Source organism: Rhinopithecus bieti, unplaced genomic scaffold (assembly GCF_001698545.2).
Source record: "Rhinopithecus bieti isolate Rb0 unplaced genomic scaffold, ASM169854v2 scaffold_20175, whole genome shotgun sequence".
Lineage (NCBI taxonomy): Eukaryota > Metazoa > Chordata > Mammalia > Primates > Cercopithecidae > Rhinopithecus > Rhinopithecus bieti.
In genome coordinates, this window is record NW_016809984.1 from 1,636,879 (window position 1) to 1,655,753 (window position 18,875).

The 18,875-nt window shown below is 37.9% G+C and overlaps 1 protein-coding gene across 1 annotated transcript in view; it reads left to right on the forward strand.

The window, feature by feature from the left end:
- MGAM2 (maltase-glucoamylase 2 (putative)) overlaps nucleotides 1–18,875 on the forward strand; it is a 107,540-nt gene that overhangs the window by 1,623 nt on the left and 87,042 nt on the right. Inside the window, exons 2-6 of the mRNA XM_017891086.1 lie at nucleotides 3,437–3,542; nucleotides 7,220–7,299; nucleotides 17,438–17,561; nucleotides 18,004–18,113; nucleotides 18,417–18,571. Of these exons, the coding sequence (XP_017746575.1) occupies nucleotides 3,437–3,542; nucleotides 7,220–7,299; nucleotides 17,438–17,561; nucleotides 18,004–18,113; nucleotides 18,417–18,571 (575 nt within the window). The remainder of the gene's footprint in view (nucleotides 1–3,436; nucleotides 3,543–7,219; nucleotides 7,300–17,437; nucleotides 17,562–18,003; nucleotides 18,114–18,416; nucleotides 18,572–18,875) is intronic.

The window sequence follows — 18,875 nt, forward strand, 5'->3', positions numbered from 1 at the left end:
ATCCAAATGACCCTGTTTGTGCTGGTCACTTGTGTAATGACCCAAAGATACCAGGAAAGTAGTCTGACTGAACTGGTAAATGGCTATGGGAACTAACAGAATGAGAGGAATTAAAAAAGATTCCTAGGTTGCTTTTTTTTTTAAATGTGATTCTATTCCTCAAGTTATTAATTATTTGAGGAACAAATAATTTGGCCAAATTGGTAGGAACTGGGACTGAAGTGTGGGGAGAGATGATTTCAGGTTTAAACATGTTAAATTTGGTTGAATCTATGGGACATCCAACAGGCAGTTTAATATACGAATCTAAATCCCTGGGCTAGAAATACAGGTTGGATTGCCATCACATGTCACATAAAGTCACATGAGAGGTGGAGATTATTCAAGGAGTGTGCATAGTTTAAAAAAGAAACCTATATCAGAATTTGGGGGACATCAACATTTAATGAAATAGGGCCGAGGGTGGTGGCTCATGCCTGTAATCCCAGTACTTTGGGAGGCCGAGGCAGGCAGATCACCTGAGGTTAGGAGTTCAAGACCATCCTGACCAACATGATGAAACCCCATCTCTACAAAAATAGAAAAATCAGCAGGCCATGATGGCAGGTCCCAGCTACTTGGGGGCCTGAGGCCGGAAAATCACTTGAACCTGGGAGACAGAGGTTGTAGTGAGCCGAGATCGTGTCATCAAGCGAGATCAGGCCGAGATCCAGCCTGGGCAACAGAGTGAGACTACGCCTCAAAAAAAAAAAAAAGAAGAAGAAGGAAAGGAATAGGAGACTACAAAGAATACTGAAGATAAGCCAGAAATATAGGTGGAAAGCCAAGATTCTTATCAAGGAATCCATAGGTGGAAAGCTTCATGGAGGAGGAAGTGGTTAAGTGGTCAAGACAGTGTTCATTGTATTCAGCTACTATATCACTGGTAACCTCGGTGGGAGCATTTCCAGTGGAATGCAGAAAACACAGCCAAGCCAATATGAGGAAGGGAATATAGAAAGTGTGGAATTATCGTTCTGGAGGATTAGCTATGAAAGGAAAAAGAAAGTTATTATGTTACCTGGAGAAGCACACAGAGTCATTAACAGAGTTTGAGGTGATTTGGGGTATATTTATGAAGAAAAAATACTCAGAGAGTGAAATTGATTCTGCAAGAAAAGAAGAGATAATTGGCGGAATGAGATTTTTGGGAAATTCAACAGCTATGAGATCTAGATAATAGATGCAAGGATTATACTTACACAAGAAGAGGAAAAACTGTTTCCCTGAGAATAGAGGGGGAAAAGTAAGAATTTACTTAGATGTGAATAACCTTTTGTGGAAAAGCTTGGGTTGAGAAGCAGAGAGATGGAGTAGTTTCTGAAAAATAGTTACTTTCTATTTTATATCATCAATGATATTGTATGAGAATAAGAGTGTAGGTAACAGGTCAGTCCTGAAAAGAAGGATAGAAGGATCAATTTTTTAAATTACTGCTATGAGGCCAGGCACAGTGGCTCACCCCTGTAATCCCAGCACTTTGGGAGGCCGAGGTGGGTGGATCATTTGAGGTCAGGAATTTGAGACCAGCCTCGCTAACATGGTGAAACCAGATCTCTACTAAAAATACAAAAAATTAGCCAGACGTAGTGGCACGCACCTGTAGTCTCTGCTACTCAGGAAGCTGAGGCAGGAGAATCCCTTGAACCTGGGAGGTGGAGGTCACAGCAAGTTGAAATCATGCCCCTGCACTCCAGGGTGAGACTCCATCTCCAAAACAATAAAATAAAATAAAATAAAAATTACTGCTGTGAAAAGCGAGAGCCACTGTCAAGACCATCAGTTGGCTTGCAGGCCCAGTTTATTTAGGAGATTATGAGCCTCAGTGGCATCTCCCTTGAGCTAGGTGTGTCAGCACAGAGGCAGATGTTTGGATGGATAGTTTCATCCTGCAGATTCTGTTAGCAGATAGAGAACAAGGAAGATGAGAGCAATGGCAAGTGAAATAATCAACACTGAGGCCTAGGTCTTTTCAGGTTAACAGCTAGGAAGGGCTAGGAGATTAAAAGGAAATGGAAAGATAACAGTAGCCTTGATGTGATAAAATGCTTTTTTAAAATAAAGTAAGGCAGGCTGGGTGTGGTGGGTCACGTCTGTAATCCCAGCACTTTGGGAGGCAGAGGTGGGCAGATCACCTGAGGTCAGGAGTTCGAGACCAGCGTGACCAACATGGAGAAACCTTGGCTCTACTAAAAATACAAAATTAGCAGGACATTAGCTGGGATTACAGGACACATACCTGTAATCCCAGCTACTTGGGAGGCTGAGGCAGGAGAATCGCTTGAACCCAGGAGGCAGAGGTTGCAGTGAGTTGAGATCGTGCCATTGCACTCCAGCCTGGGCAACAAGAGCAAAACTCTGTCTCAAAATCAATCAATCAATCAATCAATCAATCAATAAAATAAAGTAAGACAATGAGATAGTAAAAGGACATTGCTCATTTACATATGGATTTACAATTTCAAAAGTGGAACAGTTCTGAGGATGATAAATTCCAGGGGCTAGCTAACGTTTGGGGATGGTGGAGATGGAATGGCAATTAAGGCCTGGCAGCTGAGGCTGTCATGGATCTGCGAGACATGTAATAATGTTAGATTTACTGTAATCAGAGCAGAAAAATGAGAACACATCCAGTGTCTGATCTCATTTTTGTGGATGAAGAAATACAGGTCCGAATAGGTAAATAGCCCATCTGTTAGTAAGAAAATCAGGACAAGAATTCAAGCCCTTTGATTCCCAGTTCAGTACATCCTCCAATATAGAAAATAATTTAAATTTTGGGTCAATAAATGATCTTCAGGGTTACTGGGATCCACCAAATTTATGTGAGTTGTGTGGTGTGAACATACCAGCAAGCCTTATCGTGGGCATTGGGATGTTTTTGTTACCAGATCCTTAAGCATGTCAGTGATGTTTAAACAGCCTAAACAGTGACTTCAGCATCATCCCCAGGGCAGTTGAAAGAGGAAGACTTAGATTTAAGTTTTGCTATTTTCTCTCTCCTTGAGCATACCTTCCTGTCTACTACATTAGGTAGATGTGAAGATCAAAGTGACATCTAAAGGATTTTGTGAGCTACCTCAGCCCCTCATCTATCTTCTGTGTGTTATTCCACAACAATTTCCCTTCAATTCTTCATGCCTGATATACTTTTCCTTGGACAATCCTCAATTCCTCTGCATGCAAAAAAGTCAAGGGCTCTACAGGTGTTGGATGTAAAGCTAGAGTTAGTTAGGGACACTGGTAAATGGAAACAAATATTCTTTAGATTATGTAAAGAGAATGCTGATAATCAAAGTCATCTTGCAAACAATTTCACAATCACAATGATTATGTATCCTCTTAGATTGGTGGGGCTTTGTGATTTGTTTTAACCCAATTATCTGTGTCTATCTAGATGGCAAGGAAGCTCAGTGTATTGGAAGTCCTTCTGATCATCTTCTGCCTAACTGTGGTGGTCATAGATATCCTCTTGCTGCTTCTTGTGTTGGAGGAACTTTCAGGTAAATGAGATGCTTGTGGGTTGGAAGGCTGGGTAAAGGAAGTCCCCTCTAAATGCCAAAGAGATTATTTTATTCTTTTACTTTTCAATATGCCACTACATTGCGGTATTCAAAATTCACATCCCCAATTATTGTAAGTTAAACTCCAAAAGATAAGTGTTCTTTTTCTGCACTGAAACCCTGAATGGTAGTGATATTTAGGGTCTCCCAAGCCCCATTTGGTGCAATTTTAACAAGATGCAAAATTAGGCTCACCAGATGCCTGCCCTTCAACCCAGAGTTGTGAAGTCATACTGCCTTCAATGAGAAAGGACTGTTAAGGTAACAGTGCCTCCAGTCCCATTATATTATGGAAAAGGAAACTAAGGTTACAGGGAGGTTACATTAAGTTGGCTTGGTTATACCAACATACATAGCTATAGTTTCTTCACAGGTGCCTTTGAAACTGTTCTATCTGTCTGTCTCTCTCGCTCTCTCTCTCAGACACCCGGAAGCATCAAACAGAATGCCTTCTCTTTCATGCACATATTCTACTCTAAATAATAAAATGTATATAATTCAAAAACATATTTTCAGTTAAAGCTGAATTTGGGCTTTGTTCTGCTTGACAAACTCACTTTACAGATGTGAATTGAGCCTACAGTGAAAAGAAGCTGTCCTGATGGTAGAACCCTACCTGCTCCATCTCTTTTCATCTCTCTCCAGAGTAAACATGAAGACACTTTCTAGGGACTATTTATAACTTTGAAAGATGATCTGAAAACCATTGATGTAAGCCACTTTGAGCTTATCCCTACTTCTCCCCTCTAAAACATTTTTTTGATTACAAGTCTCATAAGATTGCTATCCAGTGTATATGAACAATTGGTTTCTTTTATTTGATATAAAACTAGATCTTCACACTTGCATTCACCCTAAACCACATTCTGATTTATGCAGAGTAGTTATGCTTTTAACTGTCTTTCATACTGAACTTTTCTCTGGGTTCTTTTTTCTTTTTTGAAGATATATTTCCATGGGTTGAAAGGGGGGCTTTAAAATCAATTTGTTTTTATTGTGGTAAGAACAGTTAACATAACATCTACCCTCTTACTGGATTTTTAAGTGTATAAGACAGTATTGTTATCTATTGAAATGATGTTGTGCATCAGATTTCTGGAACTTATTCATCTTGCATAACTGAAATGTTATACATGGGGATTAGCAACTCTGCAATCCCTGTTTCTCCTAACTCCTGACAACCACCATTCTCTTCTTTGCCTCTATGAGTTTGACTATTTTAGATAATTTATTTAAGTGGAATCCCAGAGTATTTGTCCTTTTGTGACTGGCTTAATTCACTTTGCATAATGTCCTCAAGGTTCATCCATGTTGTTGCATATTGCAGGAATCCAGTTCTAAGACAAATTTTTATTGAAATATATACATATATACACAAACACGTAGAGCCATAAAGAGAGTGATAGTGAATATATTTGGGGGCTTTGTTTTGAATTAAAACAAAAGCATTAAAGGGCACCTGCTACTGCCCACAGTAACTGTTTCCTCCAAATTCTGATGAAATTATGGATTTCAGATGGTTCATGGAGTCCATGAGCCAGCCCTACTTCTGCTGTTGTTATGGGGAGAAGAGTCCACAAAGTTGATAAAGGCTAAAGTAAGAATAGCTAATGTTGAGTGAAGGTGTTTGTTTCCAATGAGGCCAATAATATTTTCCTGATATGTAGCCTGAGTCATCTGGTGTTTTTAAGCAGCTGTGCCTATATATAAGAGACTAAAGAAAAAACAGTAAATAAAAAAAGACTTTCCCAGCTATTTAATCAGGTCTTCCCTGGTAACAACAACAAAAAAAATAATGTTGGATCCCTACCTGACAGCATATATAAACATTAACTCAAAATTTATCAAAAACCTAAATATAAGAGCCAAAACTATAAAACTCAAAGAAAGCATAAATAAAAATGTCTGTGACCTTGGATTAGACAACAGCTTCTTAGATGATACCCAAAGCACAGCAACCAAAGAAAAAAATAGGCAAATTGGACTTCATCAAAATTGAAAAAAACTTCGTGCTTTGAAGCACACTTTGAAGAAAACTATCAAGAATGTGAACAACAATCCACAGATTCAGGGAACATATCTGCAGATGACATATCTGATGTTAGGCCCTTATCAGATACATCATTTGCAAATATATTTCTTTTTTATTGAGACGGAGTCTTGCTCTGTCGCCCAGGCTGGAGTGCAGTGGCCCGATCTCAGCTCACTGCAAGCTCCGCCTCCTGGGTTCACGCCATTCTCCTGCCTCAGCCTCCCAACTCCCGAGTAGCTGGGACTACAGGCGCCCGCCACCTCGCCCGGCTAGTTTTTTGTATTTTTTAGTAGAGACGGGGTTTCACCGGGTTAGCCAGGATGGTCTTCATCTCCTGACCTCGTGATCCGCCCGTCTCGGCCTCCCAAAGTGCTGGGATTACAGGCTTGAGCCACCGCGCCCGGCTGCAAATATATTTCTTTATACATTCTAACATAATACATTGGAATATAAGAGAATATATTCTCTTAGGATGTATAAAGAAATACTACAAATCCAATTTTTTTTTAAAAAGGTTTCTAAATGAGTAAAACATTTAAATAGACATTTATCCCAAGGAAATCTATAAATGGCCACTAAACCCATGGAAGTATATTCAACATCATCGGATATTTGGGAAGCGCAAGTCAAAACAATAACATACCGCTTTCACACCCACTAGGATGACTATAATTAAAAACAGATAAAAACAAGTGTTGCTGAGGTTACAGAGAAACTGGAATTGTTCTACATGGCTAATGGGAATGCAAAATGGTGTGGTGACTTTGGAAAACTTTGTCAGTTCCTCGGAAAGCTAAAGATAGAGTTGACCACATGACCTAACAATTCCACTTCTAGATATATAACCAAGAGACCCGAAAACGTAGTTCACAGAAAAACTTTTGAATGCTCACGGCAGAATTATGTATAATGCTCAAAAAATAGAAACAACCCAAATGTACATGAATCGATGGATAAACAAAATGTGTATATCCACACACAAAAATTGTGATTCAGCCATTAAAAGCAATGAAGCACTGATACATACTACAACATGGATTAACCTGCAAAACCGTAGGCCAAGTGAAAGGAGCCAGGCACAAAAGGCCACAAATTTTAGAATCTTTTTATAGGAAATGTTCAGAATAGGCAAATCCATAGTGATAGAAAATAGATGAGTGTTTACCAGGGACTGGGAGGAACTGGGAGAACACGGGAATAGAAAATAACTGCTAATGTGTATGCCATTTCTTTTTGGGGTGATGAAATTGTTCTGGAATTTGATAGTGGTCATAGGTTGTACAACTTCATAACTAAAAACAATTGACATATACTTTAAGAGGATGAATTTTATGGTATATAAATTGTATCTGTATAAAAAGCAAAGTAGAAATAAAATATTTAACCTTGGAGAAGTGTTAAACATCACATGCAAATATAGATACCAGCTTGGAGAAGTGTTAAACATTGTATACAAATGTAGATACCAGCTACTGGTGATCTGTTGTGTGGAGAATTGACTGAAAGTCTGTAACTTTGCTGGCTTCCTTCCTGGAGCTGTGATTACACTACACATTTTCAACTTTATCCTTTAATTCCTATGCAGATACTTCATTTACTCCAGAGTGCCCAGATATTCCCCACTCGGAAAGGATAAACTGCATACCTGACCAGGAGGTGACCGAGGTCAGAGAAATAAGGTCCCTTTTGGTGGCCTACGGGGTGTTATTGAAAAGAGATGAATATGCGAAGTGGGGAAAGGGCGGGGGTGGCATGGCTTCTGGGCCTCTGATTTGTTTAGAGTTCTTTCTTTCTTACCTTATTAAAATAACAATATTAAGATCGTGAGGGAAGCAGGGTTGAGAAAAAGGAAGAGCAGGAAAAGCTAACAAGAATGTTAACCTGTGGATTATAAAGTCCAAAGTGGAGGGCGATTACAGGTGCTACTAAAAGTACCTTAGGTGTGATTCCAAGGATTGTGGTAGAAAGGTTAAAAGTTTGTGGGCTAGACTATGTATTCTTTGAGAATAGAGGCCATTAAGCACATGCAAATAGAGAAATCCATAGTGATAGAAAATAGATTAGCATTTACCTGAGTCACTGGTTGAGTCACTTACAGAACTCAGGCCACTTGCTACAACAAGAGCCCTCTGGAATTATGTTGCTGGCAATAGAGGTCCCAGTGAATATGTACTAAAGAACACAGGTGTTCTCCCTGAGTAGCTTCCATAAAATATCAGCTACTTGAACGCTGATTAGTTGTGGCTTGGGACTTTTTCATAAAGGTTGTATGTATTTATATATTTAAATTGTATTTATTTGCCCCATATTCTAAATTAAATATCTTCTTGAGGTATTAATTAGGACAGTATTGAATTTCAGTTAAATTTCAAACAATATTGACATTTTGATAGATTTGAATCTTCTTGTTATAAAAACTTAGAAAGTATCTCCATTTCAGTTCTTTTCATATATACATATAATTCTTTCCTTTCTTTTTTTTGAGACAGAGTCTCACTTTGTCACCAGGCTGGAGTGCAGTGGCGCGGATCTTGGCTCACTGCAACCTCTGCCTCCCAGGTTCAAGCAATTCTTGTGCCTCAGCCTCCTGAGTAGCTGGGATTATGGGCGCCTACCACCACACCCAGCTAATTTTTGTATTTTTAATAGAAACAGGATTTCACTGTTTTGGCCAGGCTGGCCTCGAACTCCTGACCACAGGCGATCCACCTGCCTTGGCCACCCAAAATGCTGGGCTTACAGGTGTGAGCCACCGTGCCCGGCCCATGTATACATATATTTCTTAACTGAGTTTTGTGTTTCTCTTATATGTTTTGTTGCATATGAATTATGATGTTTTCCCTAGGTATTTCACATCCTTGGTTTCTATTGTAAATATAATCCATTATATTTTGTAAGTTGTGCTTCTTTTATTGTAATGCTTCTTTTCTTGCTATTACTTTGTATTTATTATTTTTACTTTATATTATGTTTATACAGTATATTTATTTCTATTTATTATATAATTGATCAAGTTAAATCTCCTATTGTTTATAAAAAATGTTTTTGTAGTCCCTTCTCTGGATATTAAGTATAGAATTACATTATAGGAAAATAAGGATAATTTTCTTTGTATTAATATTATCTTATACATTCATATGTCTAATTGTATTGTCTATTTCTTCCAGAATAATATAATTAAAGTGATGATGGTTGGCAACCCTTATTTTATGCTTGACTTTAATGGAAATTCGTGGTCAAAGTATCAAGCACAAAGTTAGCTACTGGCTTAAGAGAATTATTTTGTTGATATATATTAGCAACCACCTTTATATTCTTACTTTAACTTTTTTTTAAAAGAAATGGAAAATGGATTTTTTCCAACAATTTTGTATTGAACTTTTCAAACATATGGGAAGACTGAAATAAGTTTACAATAATACCCATTACCTACCACTTAAATTTCACCATTAGTATTTTACTTTGCTTTCTCATATTTGTCACTTATCCCACACTTCATTCATCTGTTAAACTATCTGATTTCTATGCATTTGAAAGTAAGTTCTAGAAACCAGTTCACTTTTTCATAAATTTCTCACCATGTATATTATTAGCTACAGTCCAAAGTCTGATTATAGTTATTTATCTTCAGATATTACACTTATATACAACGCACATACAAAGAGTTTTTATTAATACATTTTGCACAATTCTTTGGCGCACATTTGTTGAATTATGGCAAACGACAATACATGTGTAAGCCAAACCATTCTATACCCAAAGATACAGAATGTTACCATCACTACAGAAAGTTATCTTACGACATTTCCCAATAGTTATTCTGACTTGTACCCCTTAACAGGTAATCACTGATGATTTATCTCCACCTTAGTTTAGTTTTGCTTGTTGCAGAACTTCATATGAATGGAATCATATAGTGTAGTGGAAAGCCTCTTTCATTCAGCACATTTTTGAGATTCATCTTTATTGTTGCAAATATTAGATAATTCCTTGTATCATTGAGTGATATTCCATTATATGAGTATGCCATAGTTTAACCATTCTTCCCTTGGCATATAGTAAGATGGTGTCCACTTCATCCATATTTTCAAATTTGTAAACTTCAAGTTCTATTAAATATGTCTTCTTTTTTTTTCTTTTTTGGACGGAATCTTGCTCTGTTGCCAGACTGGAGTGCACTGGTGCGATCTCGGCTCACTGCAACCTCTACCTCCCCGGTTCAAGCGATTCTCCTGCCTCAGCCTTCTGAGTAGCTGGGACTGCAGGCATGCACCACCATGCCCAGCTAATTTTTGTATTTTTAGTAGAGATGGGGTTTCACCTTATTGGCCAGAATGGTCTCTTGACTTTGTGATCCACCCTCTTTGGCCTCCCAAAGTGCTAGAATTATGGGGGTGAGCCACCACGCCTGACCTCAAAATTAAAATTAATTTTATGAGATTTAGCCTATTGTTAGGTGTATATATATATATATGGTTGTTTTTTTTTGTTTTTTGTTTTTTTTTTGCTGTGCCCACCCTATTCTTGATAGTCATTTGTGAGTTTTCATCTAGAGATTTTTTTTTGAGTCGTGCTGCTATGAACAGCACGACTCAAAAAAATTTACATCAAATTATTGGGTATCTTTGGGTGAACAGTTGGAAGAATTTTTATTGGCTCTATACCTAAGGATGGAACCTCCAGTCTATAGGATATGTGCCTGTTTAACTTTAACTGACACTGCAACATCATTTTTCAAAGTATTTGTATCAATTTGCATTTCTTTTAGTAGTATATAGGAGTTCATTTGCTCTACATCCTAATCAACACTTGGTGTTTCCTCCTTTTTCAATTTAACTATTCTATGGTTTTAATTTTCACGTTTCTCTTGACTAATAAGGTTAAATATCTTTAGAAATGCTTATCGGCTAGTTGGTAATCATATTTATGAAATGTATTTTTAATTTTTTGCCTTTTTTTCTACTAAACTGTTCATCTTTTTTCTTGCTTTGTAGTAGTTATTTATGTATTCTGGATACAAATCATTTGTTAGACATATATCTTAGTCTATTATTTGTCTTTTAACTCTCTTAATGACGACTGTTGATGACAAATAGTTCATAATTTTAAAATAGTTCACTTTATCACTTTTTCAGTGGTTGATTCATTTCATATTCTATTTAGTAATTCTTGCCTACTCCCAGGTCAGAAGAATACATTACTATCTTTCCCTTAAAAGCATTATTGTTTTATCTTTCAAATTTAGATCTTTTATGAATATAGTACTGATTTTTGTATATGGTATCAGGAAAGAGTCCAGACACTTTTTTTGTGTGTGTGTGTGAGATGGAGTCTTGCTGTCTACAGGCTGGAGCACAGTGGCGCGATCTCGGCTCACTGCAACCTCTACTCCCAGGTTCAAGTGATTCTCCCACCTCAGCTTCCTGAGTAGCTGGGATTACAAGCACCCGTCATCATGTCCAGCTAATTTTTTGTATTTTTAGTAGAGATGGTGTTTCACCATTTTGGTAAGGCTGGTCTCGAACTCCCGACATTGTGATTCGCCCACCTCAGCCTCCCAAAGTGCTGCGAGCCACTGCACCTGCTTAGAAACATTTTTTTTCTTGAATTTTTAATCGATCCATCACCACTTATTGAACTGACCATCTTTTTCCCTCTGCATTTTAGTGGCAACTTTACTGTAAATTATGTCTTTATAGGTATGGATCTGCTTCTGGAATGCATTTGGTTGAGTTATTAGTTTGTTCTTTTGCCAATACTGTACTGCCTTAATCACTATTGCTTTATGATAGGTCTTAATGTATGGTTGTAGAAGTCCTCCAAATCATTCTTACTTTTCCTCAAGATTGCCTAGCTTATTCTTTGCCCTTTAGGTTTCTGAATACATTTTAATTTTAGTGTCTCTCATACCAGCCTGCCAGTTTTCTCACAAAATTTACTAGAAATTTTATTGTGATTACATAAAATTTACAGGTTAAATTTGGGAAAATTACCATCTTTACAAGGGTGAATATTTCAATTCCTAAACATGGTATATATCTTTCTATGTACTGAGATTTTAGTTTCAAAATTTTTGATAGAGAACTTTTGCACATATTTTGCTACTTTTTTTCTATTTGATTCTATTCAAGTCTTATTCTTAAATTTTAATTTTCTGTTTCTCTGTTGTTGATATATAGATTTAAAATTGAGTTTTGAATACTGATGTTGTAATCAGAAATCTTAAATTTACCTATTAATTGTCCTAGTTTGTAGACTCTTGTTTTTTTCTGATATGATAATGTTACCTGCAAATAATAGCAGTTGGAAGTTTTTTCCCATGTGCATTCCATTTTCTTCCACGTCTTTTAACTCATAGGTTACAAGATTCTCTTTTCTTTCTAAATTGTCAATATAGTTTGAGACAGTTTATCTGAAAGGCAACATGCAGCTATAGTAGGTTTTAGAAAATGGAACTTTCTGGAGACTGATTTTAACTAAACCTAATAAATAACATTGCAATAAAATACCAATTATAGAAATGGAATTTCCTGGTTTTGGAAGAAGTTGGTTACATATCATTTAGATTTTAAGCATCTGTCAGAGACTCTATTGAAGAAATCCCTGCATCAAATGGAAGTTGTACTAAACAATTTCCAAGTTAATTGTTAATTTTTAAATTATATTAATTAACAATGTCTAATGAAAAATGACATAACATCTATTTGGAGGATAACTGGAGAATACTCAAGTTTGGTGTGACAGAAAGAATAGAGACAGGGAGATTTGTTGTGAATCAACTGCTATATCCCAGGCATCAGTTCATTAGAGTCTGTGTTACTGTAACTCATGCCTGGACTATAGTGGAGACTCACAAGTCTCCCTGTCTCCATTCTAAATCCATGTGGAAGAGATGCGGGGACTGAAAGATTGAGTAGTAATTGCCTCTGGGGTTTGACCTTTGGTGTCTGGGATATTGGTAATGGTTGAAAACTGAAGTAGGGGTGTTAGGGCAGACTGCTTACCTAAATGTTTATTGCTTTTTATAGAGGTCTGTGGACTTTGAAACAATTTATGACAATGGAACTGTCCCCATTAAATTACACTGACCCCAGTTTCAGAGGGAGCAGAGGTACTGAATGTCTGCCTTAGGAAAATCAACTATCCACAGGCCATCCAGACCCCCAAATTCTTTCTTCACTGATCCCTTCCAGCCCTTTTTATTATCTGAAGAGAGAGAATGAGACAGGAATGTCAATTAGATCTATGGAGAATTAATAAGTACATTTACAAAGATTGTATGGTTATAATGTAATTACTTCGTTTATAATAAGTGTGAAGCACTGACTTAAGTTATATTTACATTGTGGCTTTTCAGGAAAATGACATCAGATGTTAGCATCTAAAATACTTGTCAGCACTATGCCTTTTTCGAATGAGTAGTGTTGTGATATATTCTCATTTTTGGTGTCACAATCTACACTGAATACAATCCTTTAACAGGAAAGATTCAGACATTATAGTTATGTAGAGAATAAAATGAGAAAGTATTAATGCTTCCTATCTCCAAATTACCCCCCCAGAACCACCCAGAATCAAATCAATAGCTTAGTGTATATCCTTCTCTTGATCTTTATAAGCTTTTGCATCTATATATTTGTTTTAACAAAAATTTGGTTATACTATATAGTTTTCCAACTTGCTTTTAAATTTAAGGCATTTAAATTTACTACATTATATTTTAAAATAGATTGCTTCCATTGAGTTTACCGTATGATTTTGTCAGTGTTGTGAATTACATTAAAATATTTCTTAATTTGGAACCATTCTAACTTTTGCTTAATAAGACCTATTCATATATTGTGTATTAATTCTTTTAATATATGAATGAATTCAAATTGCTAATATTTTATTGATATTTTGCACATCTATGTTTTTAAGTGAAATGGGCCTATATATTTTGTTTACTTGTTTATTTGGACTGCCCTTTTCAGTTTGTTACCAGAGCATTCTAGTTTATAATTACTGCTTTTGTTTTTATTATCTGACACACTTTTTGTGGGTTTATTTCGTACCTCTCTAGTGTCTTGGGTTGTACATTGAGTTGTTCATGATCCATGATATTTGATTTGCTTTTCTTTCCCTCATCTGTCTTCTCCTTTCTCCTTCTGGAGTGTTCTTAGTTGAGTGCTGCTGTCTGAGTCTGTCACTTCACCTACTCTTTCTTTCATATTTTCCATTTCTTTTTTTTTTTATATTATTTTCTGGGATAATTGAAATTTGATTTTTAAAGTTTTTTTCATAACACTTCTCTTTCATTGTTTTCTTTTGTAATTCAGTTCAAATATTAAGGAGCTTTAAATCTTGATGTTTTAAATCTTAACATTACACATTCCTCATTGTTTTTTTTTTAAATGGAAATGATATGGTTTGACTCTGTGTCCCCACCCAAATCTTACCTTGAATTTTAATACTCCCAATATGTCAAGGATGGGCCAGGTGGAGATAATTGAATCATGGGGCGGTTTCCCCCATACTGTTCTTATGGTAGCGAATAAGGCTCATGAAATCTGATGGTTTTATAAAGGGGAGTTCCCCTGCACAAGCTTTCTTGCCTGCCACCATGTAAGACATCCCATTGTACTTCCTTCATCTTCCACCATGATTGTGAGGCCTCCCCAGTCATTTGGAACTGTGAGTCCATTAAATGTCTTTCCTTTATACATTACACAGTCTTGGGAATGTCTTTATTAGCAGCATGAGAACTGACTAATACAGTAAATTGGTACCAGGTAGTGGGGTGTTGCTGTAAAGATACCTGAAAATGTGGACGTGACTTTGAAATTGGGTAACAGGCTGAGGTTGGAACAGTTTGAAGGGCTCAGAAGAGGACAGGAAGATGTGGGAAAGTTTGGAACTTCCTTGAGACTTGTTGAATGACTTTGACCAAATGCTGCTTGTCTCAGATGGCGATGAGGAACTTATTGGGAACTAGAATAAAGGTGATTCTTGCTATGTTTTATCAAAGAGACTCGTGGCATTTCACCTCTGCCCTAGAGATCTGTGGAACTTTGAACTTGAGAGAGATGATTTAGGGTATCTGGCAGAAGGAATTTCTAAGCAGCAAAGTGTTTAAGAGGTAACTTGGGTGCTATTAAAGGCATTCAGCTTATGTATTCACAATGATATGGTTTGGAATTGGAACTTATGTTTAAAAGGAAAGCAGAGCATAAAAGTTCAGAAAATTTGCAGCCTGATGATGCAATAGAAAAGAAAAGCCTGTTTTCTGAGGAGAAATTCAAGCCAGCTACAGAAATTTGCATAAGTAACAAGGAGCCAAATATTAATTGCCAAGACAATGGGGAAATGTCTCCAGGGCATGTCAGAGGTCTTCACAGCAGCTCCTCCCATCACAGGCATGGAGGCCCAGGAGGGAAAAATGGTTTCATGGGCTGGTCCCAGGATCCCCCTGCTGTGTGCAGCCTAGAGACTTGGTGTTCTGTGTTCCAGCAGCTCCAGCCATGGCTGAAAGGGGCCAAGGTACAGCTTGGGCTCTAGCTTCAGAGTGTGTAAGCCCCAAGTCTTGGCTGCTTCTACATGGTGTTGAGCCTGTGGGTGCACAGAAGTCAAGAATCGAGGTATAGGAACTTCTACCTAGATTTCAGAGGATGTGTGGAAATGCCTGGATGTCTAGGCACAAGTTTTCTGCATGGGTGGAATCCTTATGGAGATCCTCTGCTAGGGCAGTGTGAAAGGGAAATGTGGGGTCAGAGTCCCACACTAGGTGCAGCCTAGTGAAGTTGTGAGAAGAGGGCCACTGGCCTCCAACCCCCAGAATGGTAGATCCACTGACAGCTTGCACTGTGTGCCTGTAAAAGCCGCAGACACTCAATGCCAGCTCATGAAAGCAGCCAGGAAGGTGGCTGTACCTGCAGAGCCACAGATACAGAGCTGCTCAAGGCTGTGGGAGCCCACCTCTCACATCAGCATGACCTAGATGTGAGACATGGAGTCAAAGGAGATTATTTCAGAGCTTTAGGTTTTGACTGCCTCATTGGATTTCAGACTTGCATGGGGCCTGTAACCCCTTCATTTTGACCAATTTCTCCATTTGGAATGGGTATATTTACACAATGCAATACAATGTACCCCATTGTATCTAGGAAGAAACTGATTGCTTCTGATTGTACAGGCTCATAGGCTAAAGAGACTTACCTTGTCTCAGATAAGACTTTGTACTTGTATTTTTGGATTAATGCTGGAGTGAGTTAAAACTTTAAGGGACTATTGGAAGGGCATGATTATGTTTTGAAATGTGAGGACATGAGATCTGAGAGGGGCCAGGTGCAGAATGACATGGTTTGACTCCGTGTCCCCACCTAAATCTCACCTTGAATTATAATTGAACTTCAATTGTAGTTGTAATTGTAATTGAAATTCAACTGTAGGCCAGGCATGATGGCTCACGTCGGTAATCCCAGCATTTTGGGAGGCTGAGGTGGGTGGATCACCTGAGGTCAGGAATTCAAGACTAGCCTGGCCAACACGGTGAAACCCTGTCTCCACTAAAAATACAAAACTTAGCCAGGTGTGGTGGTGGGAGCCTGTAATCCCAGCTACTTGTGAGACTGAGGCAGTAGAATCACTTCAACTCAGGAGGTAAAGATTGCAGTGAGCCGAGACTGCACCATTGCATTCCAGACTGGGCAACAAGAATGAAACTCTGTCTCAAAAAAAAAAAAGAAATTCAATTGTAATTGGATTTCTGACCTGCCACATTGCATTTTATTTTGCTGTGTTATAAACAGATTTGTAATTTTTTTCTTAAAATCATTTCTGTCATTTCATGTAAGTTTAGTTAGGTGAGGAAGGTGAATGCCTATGTTTATTCTAACACATTGGTCTCTGTTGCCATTTGTTTTATTTATCATAACAAAATAATTTTATGTAAATTAATGTGAAAATTATAAGACCTTTACAAAATAAATCTTGCTAAATAACACCAAAAAATATTTATAATCAAGCCACTCTGAGAAAGAACCACATGTGATTTGTTTTTGCCTTGGACATAGTAGAGACATTGTGAATTTCTATGTTGCTGTCTGTCCTAGTTTTATTTTAATCATCTCTAATTTTCTTCGCTTCCCTTTGCTTACTTTTTGGAAATGCATTTCTTTTTTGCTGTGTTGTTAGCCATTTGCATGACTCTTTCTCATGGGAAAGTCCAAACTTCTTGGTCTGGCTTCCAGCCCACTCCTGATAAAAATACTATGTGATTTCCAGCTTCATTCTCATACTCAATGTTTTCAGCACAAGAAATGTGTGGTTTTTCTGAGTCTGTCATGCATTGCTGCCTTCTCCGCTGGGAATACTGTTCCTCTGTCTAACCTCCCCTGGTGCTTCATGACGGGACTTACCTTTCACTTACCTGGAAGGTCTCCCTACCCCACTCCAAGCCTACTAGGCTGGGTACAGTGACTATGTGTTCCCTCAGCTCCTGGACACACTTGGTGGAGACCTCATATCATCATACTGTATGTAATTGCTTTCCTAATTGTATGGATTTGCCACTAGACAGTAAGTTTGCTGAGGGCACAAGCTCTGTCTTATTTATCTGTATTATCATTTCCTTGTCTGGTAGATAATAAATACATATTGGACAGTTGAATAGATGCCTGAATAAATAAAGAACAAATAAATTAGTGAATGTAATTATAAACCTATCTTAAATTCTCCTTGGAATAAAATGGATTATAAATAAATAGACAGGTAATACTTTCCTCCCCTCAGTTTATATACTGCTAACTCTGTGTCATTGTTACAGGATATCTGCAGATGGCAATATAAGTGCTGCTGGTCACCTGTGGAGGATGCCAGTGTCCCTAGGTGCTTCTTCCCCCGTAACTGGGGCTATGAAGCCAGCAATGGCCATACAAGTACAAGCACAGGTGAGCACTGCCCTGATGTTGTGCCTGGGAACAACTCCTTATGGCCCAGATACATCAACTGCAAAATAAAATAAAAGGTAAAAGTCAGGCAGGCACGGTGGCTCACGCCTGTAATCCAAGCACTTTGAGAGGCCGACACAGGTGGATCATGAGGTCAGGAGTTCAAGACCAGCCCATCAATGTGATGAAAGCCCGTCTCTACTAAAAATACAAAAATTAGCTGAGCGTGGTGGCGGGTGACTATAATTCCAGCTACTCGGGAGGCAGAGGCAGGAGAATCGTTTGAACCTGGGAGGTGGACGTAGCAGTGAGCCAAGATCACACCTTACACTCCAGCCTGGGCTACAGGGCAAGACTCCTTCTCAAAATAAAAACAAACAAACAAAAAACCCCTAAAAGTTAGTCTCCTTCTCTTTCTCTCCACGTATCTTGCTACCCATAGGATTCACCGCCCAGTTGAAAAGGTTGCCATCCCCATCTCTGTTTGGAAATGATGTCGCCACCACCCTTTTCACAGCTGAATATCAGACATCCAATCGGTTTCATTTTAAGGTTGGTTTGGGAGTGACTGCTAAATACATTTCTGAAGAAAGCAGTATGCCCACATTGGGCTTGAAGTGTGGAAGCAGAAGGTACTTCTCTTCCTCTCTGCAGGAATCTCTGGATGGGATGGGTGGGCTAATTTTTATTTGATGGGGCACACGTAATTGGGTGATTTCACAAATCAGGAGCCACAATGTCAAGAATTAGAAGCTATTCTCATGGGGTGCTATTTGAGATGGAAGGTCTTTTATAGCTCTGTCTACAAGGAAGTGGTCTTATCTGCAGTTGTCCCTTCTGGTTTTCTTTTGACAGATCACTGACTTTAATAACATACGCTATGAAGTTTCCCATGAAAACATTAGGCTGGTTGATGGGACTGCTGATGCCTCCAATTTGAGCTATTACGTGGAAGTTACTGATAAACCTTTCAGCATCAAAATAATGAGGACAAGCAACAGAAGAGTCTTGTGAGCTTTTCAACCCTCTTGGTGCATCTTTGAACACACAGTTCTGATATTACTCATTCTGATTTACTGTGGGTGGGCAGTTAAATATTTAAGTACAACTAGAGAAAACTTTTGAATATCAGAAAAATGTCAAAGAGTTTGCTGTAAAATAACAATGTTAGCCTATCATGCTCGTAAAACAGAATACTAAAATGTAATACTAAAATGCTTGCTAGATTATATAATTATATATAATATATAGATATATTTAAATCATATATAAATATATAAATTAATATATTTTAAATATAATATATAACATATG